This window comes from Hylaeus anthracinus, unplaced genomic scaffold (genome assembly GCF_026225885.1).
Source record: "Hylaeus anthracinus isolate JK02 unplaced genomic scaffold, UHH_iyHylAnth1.0_haploid 0, whole genome shotgun sequence".
NCBI lineage: Eukaryota > Metazoa > Arthropoda > Insecta > Hymenoptera > Colletidae > Hylaeus > Hylaeus anthracinus.
Window position 1 is genome coordinate 29471 of NW_026533254.1, and position 12793 is coordinate 42263.

Here is a 12793-nt window from a genome sequence, read left to right on the forward strand (position 1 = left end):
AACATATTATTATAATTTGTCGACAGATATGAAACCACAACATTTTTATTGTCCAGAAGGCAAAAATTCATGGCACAGGTGACAAAGAGCAAAGGCTTACAATAATTTACAGAATTTTCACCATAAAAAACCCATATCAGATATTTGTTATAGAGATGATAAAGCCAGTATATGAAGCTCTGTGTAATGAAGATCTGCTTCATAGGTGTTTGGGAAAATTTACACAAAATTCAAATGAAAGTGTAAATTATGTGGTTTGGAAGTTGGCACTGAAGAAGTCGTTTAGTCAAACTGAGGTCCTCATGTGTATCGTATACATAGCTATATCATGTTTTAATAAAGGAAAAAAGATTCTACTTGACATCATGCAAAAATTCAACATTGAACTTGGTTTAAATACCCAAAAGATTTTCTAGCACCAAGATGAAATAAGGGTACGATATGCTGAAAAGGCTAAATCAGCAGCTAGTTTGGAGGCAAGGCGATCTGCCAGGTGGTCCAGAACTAAAGCACAAAAAGATGCAGCTATGGAAGAGGGCGGCTTGTATGCTGCTGGAAAGTTTTGAAGCAAAGTAAGGCATGTATAATAACAAATTCAACGCTAAATTGAAATTTTAACTTTAAACCTTTTTTTTCTCAAAATTACTATTTTTGACAAATGCTGCATGATATCTTAAGAATGAATGGACCAATCACTTTGAAATTTCGGGTACTCTTTTGTCACACCAATGTGCTCGATCTGAACTAGAAAGACCTTCGCATGTAAGTTCTAAACAGTTTTTTCATTTAAGTAGTGATGCAAGATTTAAATAATTATATTAGATTATATTTAACCAAAAGAATTAGCACATTTATATAGCACAACATTTTGCTACCGGGATGAGTATAGCTCACACAAAAAATACATCAGTATAGAACAATCTGTCTTTGTTACTTTTTCACCAGGATTATGATGGAGCATGCAGTCCATATAGCAAGGTGCCAAAGAAAAAAAAGGAAAGTAGAGTACTATTACCATTGAGTGTAGAGACATTAAAAACTAATTCTTCAAGCGTCAAAACACACATTATAGACTGTAATGTAAGGATGTAAAAAGCTCGTTTCACAAACAATTGAATTTTTGAGTTACAGATGTACAAGTGAATAACTTGTGATGCAGTATTTTAAGCCATATAGGTCTCTTTAAGGGCCTTTTGATATTTATCGAGATCTAATTATTAAGGATTATAAGGATCTAACTATCCTTGTCTCTTCAATGATGCGGTGACAGAGAGGGCGATACAACAATTGCAGGAGAGACGAGAACAGGACGATTAGGCTACCATGATTTTTTTCAAGGATATTAAAGCAAAGAAGCTATATTTTCTAATAATTCTGGTTTTGATATATTCGTTACACTTTGGCGGATGCGACTCCAAGGCCTGATTTTCCAATTTCGGCCTTAAAACTTTATAAACACTAAAAGTACGTTTTTTTTTTTGTTTACATATACTTTTCCAACAGGCCTTGGAGTCGCATCCGCCGAAGTGTAACGAATATATTAAAATCAGAATTATTAGGAAATATTGCTTCTTTGCTTCAATATTCTTGAAAAAAATCATGCTAGCCTAATCGCCCTGCCCTCGTCTCTCCTGCAATTGTTGTATCGCCCTCTCTGTCACAACATCGTTGGATAGACAAGGATCTATCTATTCTTGTCCCGGAGCTTTCTACTTTTTCCGCAACTGTCACTGAAATCAACTCGAAGTTTTGCTCTGACTGCTGCGCACCCTTAAGTATAACTTAATTCATAAACTAACCAGGACTCGCGGAATTCTTGATATCCGTATAGTTCTGTTTGTAACGTTATTTTCATGTGTAGTATCAACTTTTCTTTTTTCCTTGATACCTAAATATTTTAATATATTAGAAGAATTTCTTCTTTTCGAACTAATTTTTGTTATCAATTAAGCAATTTAAAAATAAGTCCAACAATATACTCTTTTTTTTAATCGAATAAGTTATCAAAGTGAATTTTGTGATAAGAGTATGTAATTTGTACTTCTATCTACGAGTATTAGATTTTGTATCTTTGTAAACCTATAGTTTGTAACATTTTCAAATGTAGAAATAAATAAATCACTTTAAAAAACTTTTTAATATACATGGTAAAAACAAAGTAATGATTTGTCCTTCCTTACCTCAATTTATTTTTAAGGTTTGCGACTTCTCTGGTTAGCTCTTCCTGAGATTCTAGCATATCGTCCATTTCTCTCTGTGCTTTCCTCTTCATTGCTTTATGCCTGCTAATTTCTTCCTCAGCTTCGTCAAGCTGTCTCTTCAAAGCTTTCATTCTTGCGTTTACTTTCTCTGCTTGTTCTTTGTATTGGTCAGAGTTTCTCCTTTCATCTTCTAACTGTAAACTCAATTCCTTCAGTTTTTTCTCTAACTTCCTGTTAATTTTCTGTTGTGCAAATCTTTCTTTTGCTTCGGTTTCCAGCTGTTCGTCGAGATTGTTAATTTTCGACTCTAATTGTTGCATGGTAGCTTTGGTCTTTGCCCTTTGAGCAGTCTCCAATTCCGTCAGCTTCGCTTTCAGTTCCTTGTTTTGCCTTTCCAGCAACAGTTTGTGCGATTCTAATTTCTGTGTAGTTGATCTTTCGGTTGTTAGATCGTTTGTTAGCTGCTCGATAGTTATTTGAGCCTTTCTGGCTCTGTCCATTAGCAGCTCACCATTGGATTGCTCTTCCTCCAGTTCCTCTTCCAATGTTGCGATTCTAGCTTCAAGTCTTCGTTTTTCATCCAGCATTAACGTACCCTTATTAGCATTATTATTAAGTTCCTCCTGTAATTCATCCCTCTCGTTCTCTGCAGCTCTTCTTGCTCGTTCGCTACTGGCGAAATCTTCGGTTAACTGCATCAAATCTGCCTCTAAGCTCTTTACTTTTCTTTCAGTTTCTTTAGCAGTTGCTGCAAGTTCATCTCTAGCAGCTCTGGCCTCTTCGGTTTCCCTGGTGCAATCTTTCATTTGCGCTTGAAGTTTCTTCAATTGTTTCAATGCATCTTCCTTCACCTTATTATGCATCTCCAGTTGCTGTTCGATATCTTTATAATCTGCCTCCATTTTCTTCCGTTGTGCAATAGCGGCAGCCCTTTGTTTTCTTTCGTCCTCCAATTCTGCTTCAAGGTCGCGCAACTGTTTTACCAATCCTCTTCGTTTCTCCTCGGCCTGTTCTTCCTTAGCTTGCAGGTCGCGTTCAAACTGAGCTCTTAGAGCTTGCATATTTACTTCTAAACGTAGTTTTGCATCCTCGGTGAATTGCAATTCGTCCTCGAGTTCCTCTACTTGAGATCGTTGCTCTGCTAATTGAGACTCAAGGGCACGTTTTGCCTTCTCAAGTTCGTGTACATTCTTGTCAGCCGTTCCTTGATTATTCACAAGTTCGTCGAGCTCCGATTGGAGACCTCGCCGGACGCGTTCGAGTTCCTCGACTTTTTCATTCATCTCGTCGAGTTCACGGGTCAAAGATAAGACACGGGTTTCTTTTTCACGGGCCTCGCGTTCAGCAGCGTCACGCTGTTCTGCATATTGCTCGGAGACTGCTTTTTCTTCAGCTAGGACCTAGAAAATGGTAATGACAATGATAGATATTAAGACCAAACAAATTTCAGATATCTATTACGTTAATTCTACCATTGTACAGAATGTCTCACCAGAGGAATTATTCCTTTTGTGTCTGATAATACCATGAAGTGTTTCAATTATAATTTCAATGGTTTCAAAAGAAGAACACGACGCAATGAAAAATAGTTTCCAAGGTTAGTTTTCTTTTTTAGATTCTTTAAGTCACTGGTATGTATCCTAGTAGAACTATACTTAAATCTTGACTCTAATTATAACTGAGAACTGAATTGGCCTTGTATTAATTAGAGTTATCTGTTGCTTACGGTTGTAACACATATGGGCTTCGCGTGCTAATGTAGATAATCAACTTTACTTAATTTTTGTAACGTTTACACGCGTTAATATAAACGTTACACTAAGTGTTGCAAGCTGCTTTAACGTTGTTCTCTTGTGTGATTATTGTTTGGGAGAGTTTGTGGTCACTTGCAGATCCATTTAGTACAAAAGAAAACAAAACCTACAAGACAGATATTCCAATGATATTTGTATTGCATTGCGATCCTTTGAAACCATCCTAATTTTGTATTAAGCATTTTGATGTGTCTTTAGAAGTAAAGAGGGCAGTTAGGTGTTTCGATTCCAGTGGGACATCCGTGTTTAAAAAGACAAGATTTTTGTGGCATTTAGATGTAAATTAAAAATCAGTAAAAATCATTATTGAAAATTAAGACTCTGTGTTCAATCCCATACTAACGCGGGATCGATCTACGAGATATCAACACCTTACAGACCATAAATATAAAAATAATGCAACGAATTTTAAGATGGTATTGTTTTCTTCAAAAAGTTAGTTTTATAACAAAAATGTAATTCTACATATTTTATTTATGATAATACGAGAAATCATTTACACAATATCGTCTACTGTTAATATCAATAATCTGCGTTAATGCAGAATTAGTCTGTAAGGTATTGTGTATTAATAAAATACTGATTGAAATTCAATAGAACAGAACAAAAAGTATTGTTATTTTCATTAACAAATACCAAATTACCTACGTATAATTTTAGAAATAATTAATTAATAATTATAATAATATTAAAAACTCACAGAAAGCTCCTCAAACTATCGTTAATAATAAAAAAAAAAGGTAACAATTCTATTAATTGTAAATTAATATAATTTTTAAGAATAATAGTAATTATTCCAGCATAATTATTAAATGATATCTAGATCATTAAGAAAACATAAGCAATTAATGTAATTCTGACAGTATAAATATTAAAAATTCATTGTATTATTCGAATAATTACCTTGTCAAAGTTTTTCTGCTTTTTCTCCAATTCCAGCACCTTAGCTCTTTGCGCTTCAAGCTCGATAGTACTATCTTCCAATTCCGCCTGAATTTTCTTTTTTGATTTATCCAATTTGTCGTTAGCAGCTTGCAACTCTTCAACTTGTCTTTGAAATGCTTCAATATCTTTCATACATCTCTTTCTAGCTTCCTCTAATGCCGCAGCAGCTTCTGCTTCGTCTTCACCCTTCTTCTTAGCTTCAGCCAATTGTATGTTTAAGGCGAAAACCTATATAATAAAGTTTTTATTTGTGTATCTGTTCTAACGAATTTCGAGAAATTATTTGTAATTTCAAAATAAATAAGAGAGTAATAATTATTCAGCAATTATTCTAAATACACCTAGCTATCTGGTTTATTATTTGATTAAGAATTTTAATTAATAATCTTACATATTTATCTAAGGCCCTTTTCGCTTCTTCTTCCTCTTCTAGTTGATCATGTAGACTATCCTTTTCGCTCTCCACTGCTCTTAATTTCGAACTTAGTGCCAATTTTTGTCTTGTTTCCTCTTCAAGTTGTTGCTGAAGTTCTGTAAATTGAGATTCACAAGTTGCCGAAGCCTTTATGGCGGCCGAAGCCTTCAACTCTGCAGCTTCCAATTGCTGCATGATGCTTTCAGATTCTTGTTGTAATTTTGTCACTCTTTCCACCAATTCCTGTCTGTTTCTTTCAATCTCAGCGAGTTTTGCGTTTACTTCAGCAAGCTGTTGTTCAGCCTGTTTCCGTCTTCTATCCGACTCTTGCCTACTGGCGCTAACAGATCTGAGTTCCGATGCCAAATCAGCATTTTCGGCCTCGAGAGTTGATTTTGCCTTTTCCAAAACAGCTTTCGTCTTTTTCAATGCATCCATCTGTTCATTCAAAGCTGTTAATTCCTGAGTATGTTTATGACGCATATCTGCTAAAGTTGCTTCGTGGACCGATGTTTCTTCTTCTAGGTTCTTCTTTAATGTCGCCAATTCCTGTTCCCGTTTACTTCTCAATTCCTGTTGTGCAGCTGTTGTATCTAAAGAATCTAATAACTCATTTTTCAAAGCTTCTAATTCCTCATTTAGATCACGCTTTAATTTTTCTGCTTTGCTTCTGGCAGCTTTTTCAGCCTCTAAATCTTCCTGAAGTTCAGCTAATTGAGACTCCAATTCACGAAGAGCTTTTTGAGCTTGAGCTTTCGCCGCTCCTTCTTCATCCATTTTTGCCATTACTTGATTTAATTCTTCTTCGCGTTTACCAAGCTGCAGTTGAAGTTCTTCTACCTGCAAAAAATATACCATTATTATTATTTTGTATGTTATTCATATTTAACATTGAAATCGTTAAAAATATTTAAAAAAAAGAGCAACTTATGAAAATCATTTTACCTGTGTCTTCCTTTCTCCGAGTTGTTCTTTCAAATCTGATACCTCAGTTTCTATTTTCCTCTTTGATCTGTCAACTTCTTGTCTTTGCTGATGGTCTTTCAATAACCTTTCCTCAAGATCAGCAATTGTTGCTTCATGTTTAGCTTTCAATTTCGATAAATGCTTTGCTTTCTCCTCTTCCTCGGCAAGTGTCTGCGATAAATCATTTGCCCTTTCTTCGAGAATTTTCTTTTCTTTCAGTAATTTCTGATTCGTATCATCAGAAAGTGCAAGATCTTCTTCAAGCTTTTTAATTTTTGCGTCACATTGCACCTTTTCCAATTGTAACTTCTGTCTAGCAGCTTCTTCCTCTTCCAGTTGTTCTTCAAGATCACTAATATTCAACTGTAATTTCTTTTTCTCCTGAGTTAATGCGGTACTCCTCTCCTCTTCTTCTTCAATTCTTGCCTCCAAATCATGAAGAATCTCCTCCAGTTCTTGTTTTCGTGCAGCTAGTCGTGCACGCATTTCTTCTGCTTCCGCGCATAATTCGACCTCGGCTTGTAACTGCTCTGCCAGCATAGTTTTTTCTTCAAGGGCTAGTTGATATTTTCGTTCGTACTCTTGCGCGGAATGTAACTGTGATTCCAACTTATCCCGCACTTGTTTTAACTCGTCCTCTTTTTGAGTTAATTTCTCTTCTTGCTTAGTTACTTCCAGAAGCGGCTTCACTTTAGTATACAAACGCCACCACTGCCAATTTCGAAGCTTCAAGTACGCTGCGCAATTTCGCTGGATGATTCTAATAGCATTTAACTGTTGCAAACGCTTTTGATAGTTTCTACGTGCGAGGAAACCCCGACAAAAAGCTTGGAAATTGACAATTATGTCGGTGATCTTGTAGTCACGTTCTTCTTCAAGGTGAGCCAAAACACCAGCACGGAAGAAAATTTTGGATTGACCAACACGATAGAGATTGGGGTCAAGTTCAAGAGCTTGAATCTGAAACACGAATTGCAGAATTCCTTTGAGCAATCTTTAAAAATAAAAATGTTGACTTAAAACGATGTTCTTGATGAAGTTGATATCAATATACCAGTATAAATATAAGTCAGAATAATACACCACAATTACCATTTTCTCGCAGGCTTTCTTTCCATCCATGAATCCTTTCGGAATAGCATTCGGAGTTAGAAGTTCGTATCTCTGTCTGAACTCTTGGAAAGGTATTCTGTTTGGGAATCCTTGACGGCAAATCCTGATTCCTTCTAGAACTCCATTACACCTCAACTGATCCAGTACTAACGGCGCGTCAATCTTTCCAGCCCTCTTTTCATGATTTGGTATAATGCATCTTACGAAATTCGGATTAGTATTTCTAAGGGTGACCATTAATTTTGCGAGTTGCTCCTTGTACAACTGAGAAACTGTTCTGAACATTCCTTTTCTTGTTCTTGCACCGAACTGCGTATCGGTTAACGCTTGTTGGGCCATTCCAACGATTTCCGCGTCTTTCCAAATGTGGCAAACAAACGGATCCTGTGAATTTTGTAGCAAGCTAACAACATTCTCGTTCAGTGGATCCATATTTTTCATCAGCCATTTAGCGGCTGAATAATCAACTTTTCCAGCGTAATGTATGATAGCAAAATCTGCGATACCTCTGAAGTCTGTTTTCATAAATTTCGGATGAACAGTATGAGCGCCCACTAATTTTTCGACAAATGTTTTATCCGTAGCTTTGGGGAACCAACATTCTTCATCCAGTAATGCCATGATACCTATTTTGAAATTAAAACGAGGGATTATTTTATAATTAAGTTTTTATATAGTTCGTTTGTATAATAGAAATTTGAAGTGGAAAATAAGAAAAAATATGAGGGTTTCTTTATTCTTAAATACTATAATAAATCTCATTAAATAAAAACTTTTTTAAACGTACCCATAGGTTTGTCGATCAAATCAATAGTTGGTTGCAGGTCCAATCCAAAGTCGATGAACTTCCATTCGATTCCTTCCCTTTGATACTCTTCTTGTTCCAAAATGAACATAGTATGATTAAATAATTGTTGTAATTTCTCATTTGTATAATTGATGCACAATTGCTCGAAACTGTTCAGTTCGAATATCTCGAAACCAGCCATATCCAGTATGCCGATGAAACTAGCTCCTTGTCTTTTCGTTCGGTCCAAAGATCTATTGATCCGGTTCACAAGCCACCTGAACATTCTCTCGTAACAGGCCTTTGAAATTGCTTCCACTGCAAACTCAACTTGTTCCTTTGTTTGTGCTTTTGTCACGAAATCTCTGCCCACTTTAATCCTGGGTTTTAAAAATGCTTTCGTCATTTCTGTAACGCTTAAGCCCAACAAATGTGAAATTTTTTGGGCAACAGTGTTGTCTGGCAACGTAGCTTGATCCGAATTTCTTTCTTGACGGAACTGCATCGAACCGAAAAGCATTACAGCAGACACGATACGGAAAATCGAAGAGAAATCTTCGTTTGTCATGCCCATGATATGCATGGACTTCACCGTTGAGAAAAACTCGGCTGAATCGTCTACTCCTGGAACTGGTAGGGCACCATTTGAGAGGAATGGATAGTGCTTCGGGTCCTCTAAGATAAATTCCTCTAAAAAAATTTTTAATATTTCATTTATTAGAAAATTTAAGAAGTATACAATATCGGGAGAATACAGTTATTGTTCATAGTTAGGAATTAAAGAAGTAGCTAACTTTTATTTTCTTTAAGAAAATATCAACTCTTGTCATACTTTTATACATTACCTTGAAATATTTTGAAAAACTATTCTTGTAGAATAAATAGCTAAAAACTTTTATATTAGAAGTTAGAACTTTAAGATTAGTTTAGAACTTTAATACAAAAAAAATTTATAATCACGTTTATTTTAAATATACAAGTTAAGGAATCCTTTTCAGCTATGATTTATATATGATTCAAACTACTGTAGAACCTTTATTATAAAATCAGTCCTTCAACTGTTTCAACCCCTGCTCGTAAGTATTTTACATAAAGTCTTAACAGACTTAGTATTCGCTTAAATATTAATAACAATTATGGTTTGGAATAAGTGTTTATTGAAGGCATTAATCGTAGGAAATTGTTCTATATTTTGATATTTTAAATTACGTTGTAAAATAATAACTGAGTGATAAGGACAATGAAAAATTCTCTAAATTAAGAGATGTTCTTTTGTTTCCAGATAACATAATCTGATGTGATATTATTGTGTAATGATACTTCTCCACTGTACAGCTCAAACTAATTTTCTGTTATTGTTTGTGTAATAAAACATCATTTTTGGCTAGTCGGAATTAATAATTGAAATTCTTCAATAAATAAGGAGTACGCGAAATTCTGTTTAAATTCATTTTAAATTTTACTTACTCTTTTGTTCTGGCGAAGCACCGGCGAGAAGCTGATAAAATATGTGGAAAGTTCTTTCATCCTTTGCTTGTCGAATTGCTCTCGACTTTTCCAGGAGATAAGTTTCGATATTTGCACCGGCAATGTAACCGGAAGCATCGAAATTTATTCTGATGAATTTACCCTGTTAAAAGAATTTTTAACTATTATTATTGAAAGCGAATCTTCATAATTTATGGGATTCGATTAATAATCAATATTATAATTTATATGAATAAAATATAACATAATGTTGTGATAAATAATTGAAATACTTGAAAAGAATGTTTGAAGTAGAAAAATACTGATCTTTGAAAAGATTATCAACACTTCAAGGAGATCCAATGACAAACAGTTAAGAAAGTATGCATTAGGAATATGTATTAAGAAAAAAGTAATAGATAAATATTGTTTGACTTACAAATCGCGAAGAGTTGTCATTTTTCACTGTTTTGGCATTTCCAAAGGCTTCTAGAATGGGATTTGCTTGCAAGAGTTGCTGCTCCAATTCACCCTATTACGAAAAATCATTACGTTAATTACAACAAAGGGCTGGAAATTATTTTGCAACGCAAAGAACACGGTTATGTAATAACGCCAATAAAATTAACATTGATAAAGAACACAAATTTAATAATGTTGAGAGAATGTATGGAATCTATAAAAAAAAAAGTGGAATGAATTTTGGAGCATAATAAGAAATGTTCAGACAATTTGTTAATCATGGAATTCAAATAATGTTTCTAATTTGGTTTTTTATATATTTACTTTTACAAACAATTTCCTTCGACCATTATTATTTAGGTATATAACCGAGATGCAGCCATATAATGTTGACGGTGTTCTTTGTTGTCTTTTTATTGCAGAATTTGCATAATGGTAGCAAGAAGTTTGCCAAATATAAAATATTATGGAAAAATTGTTTGCATGATGTACTAAGCTAACAATCGGAAAAAATACAGTAATTCCTGTTATCAAGTGACATAGCCTAAGTATGTTTCTGGCCTAAATAAAATTCATTAACAAAAATAAAAATATTTTAAGAACTTTCATAAACATTTTTTTTTAAATTAATTTTATTAACAACTTGTTTACTGAATGTGTAAATGCAACAAAATGTGCAATACGATGATACATAGAAGTTTAAATAAAATTGACATAAATATAATAATACAGGGTGTCCCAAAAATGTTGTAACGCCTTGAAAGGGGTGGTTCGGGAGGTGATTTAAAACAACTTTTTCCTTAGCGAAAGTGTTGTCCGAGGATTCGTTAAGAAGATATTAACAGAAAACACTGATCAATCAGAGCGCGCGTATACCGTTGGTGCAGCGGCAGTAGGCGTAGCTACGCGCTAGACGGCCGCGCTCATACGCTACCGCGGGTGCTCCACCGGCATACACGCGCTCTGATTGGTCAGTGTTTTCCGTTAATATCTTCTCAACGAAGCCTCGGACAATATTGTCGCTAAGTAAAAAGTTGTTTTAAATCACCTTCCGAACCACCACCCCTTTCAAGATGTTACAACATTTTTGGGACACCCTATATAAGAATGCTTAACTTACTTAAAAAATAACTATAAAATAAAAATTATTATTCCTTAAAAGAAAGAGCAACTTTGTTCTTATAAAGATGTGATTTCCAAAAATCCTGAAACTTCGAATTCAACTTCTGTTTAAAATTTTGTGTGATTTTATAGATATTTGCGATAATATAAAAACTCAAACACTTTTTGAAGATTTATTCTCGTTTCCCAGATTGATTTATTAACGGAATAAAGAATAATTGAGATAATAGCATCGTTTAAACTATACATACATCTATAAAATTATAGATTTTCTTGTTAATTCTAAAATTATTACTCCGACTTGGAATGAATTTAGTACGATCGCGTTACTTGAAAGTAGGAATTACCGTATTTCAGATTTAAGTTAGAAGCGTTCCACGAAAATTCAAATTGTAGTACAAAAGAAAATACATGTGCTGTAAATACATATAAAGCATAATATTGAAGTAACAGGCATTGTTATCTGGAACAGCGTTAATTAACAAAGCCTTATGTGTCAGCATAACAAACAAAGATTGAAGACACCAGGAAGAAACAAATCACAATTGCTATAAGCACCAAATCTAAGCTCAAGAAAATTACTCAGGTAGACAAAAACATGCGGTAACAATGTCCATAATCAAATGATGAAAAACTATTTACAAGCAGAAAAAAGAAACGAGCCGAAAATGGCTTATTAATTAAGCTTAATTATTCTATCGATAATTTTACAATTAATTTTCAAGGTTTTCTCTAGCTGAGAATTTTGGAGCAGGGTGTCCCAAGCAGTTGATAGCAATTATTTAAGCAACAAAATGACGAGTAAATAGTTTCATTAAAACTAAAGTTAGAAACGATTGGAATGTAAAAGAAAAAATTTGATTAATATTCACCTGACATTAATTACATTGTCCAACATAATTTAAACTATTCTTTTAGGTTTTTCAAATCCATTGTGTGATTCTTATAACGTTCCTCGTCCTAAATATGAATCTGAAAGCCAAATTGCTCCATCACCCGCAGTTTTCGAAAAACTCGAGGTTCTTTAAAATCGTTCGATTTTGAGTGAAAATGTAATATTACTTGCAAACTAAAAACGCTGGAGAATCCTATTTAGTCTTAAAAGATAGAGGAGAGTTTTATTTATATGTGGATGCGTTTGTTCAGATTAGCTGCATCTTTGAATCCCTGCAAATGAACACTGAAATTCAAAAAGGTGCCGACAGTGTATAGGTACAACCAGTAGCGTCACTCCGTATCGGCACCTTTGATGTTGGTGTCCGAGGTCCGCCATGTTCCTGGTATCCACCGCGCGCATATTTAAACTGAGACAAAAAGAAAGGCAATTGCAAACGATATGTATAAAACACTGAACATAAGTGCCGGAATTTAAAAAATATAGTGTTTTAGTAAAAAAAACATCTATTTATATTTTCCTATAAAAGAAAAATATATTTTATAGATTGTAAAAATAATATTCAGATTACTAAGTAACACAAATTCAAAGTTTAAAATATTACAA

General features: G+C 34.2%; 1 protein-coding gene across 6 annotated transcripts in view; it reads right to left on the bottom strand.

Moving 5' to 3' along the window:
• The window catches only part of LOC128894856 (myosin heavy chain, non-muscle), a 75486-nt gene that overhangs the window by 5424 nt on the left and 57269 nt on the right, over window positions 1-12793 (bottom strand). For 3 of the 6 annotated variants that reach the window (XM_054157256.1, XM_054157004.1, XM_054156914.1), the window contains 9 exons: window positions 10148-10240; window positions 9709-9871; window positions 8242-8931; window positions 7434-8080; window positions 6321-7301; window positions 5352-6215; window positions 4919-5188; window positions 4716-4730; window positions 2181-3601 (listed from right to left, as the gene is read on the bottom strand). In XM_054157256.1, the coding sequence (XP_054013231.1) occupies window positions 2181-3601; window positions 4716-4730; window positions 4919-5188; window positions 5352-6215; window positions 6321-7301; window positions 7434-8080; window positions 8242-8931; window positions 9709-9871; window positions 10148-10240 (5144 nt within the window). The remainder of the gene's footprint in view (window positions 1-2180; window positions 3602-4715; window positions 4731-4918; window positions 5189-5351; window positions 6216-6320; window positions 7302-7433; window positions 8081-8241; window positions 8932-9708; window positions 9872-10147; window positions 10241-12793) is intronic. The other 3 variants (XM_054157335.1, XM_054157175.1, XM_054157092.1) reach the window with 1 other exon arrangement.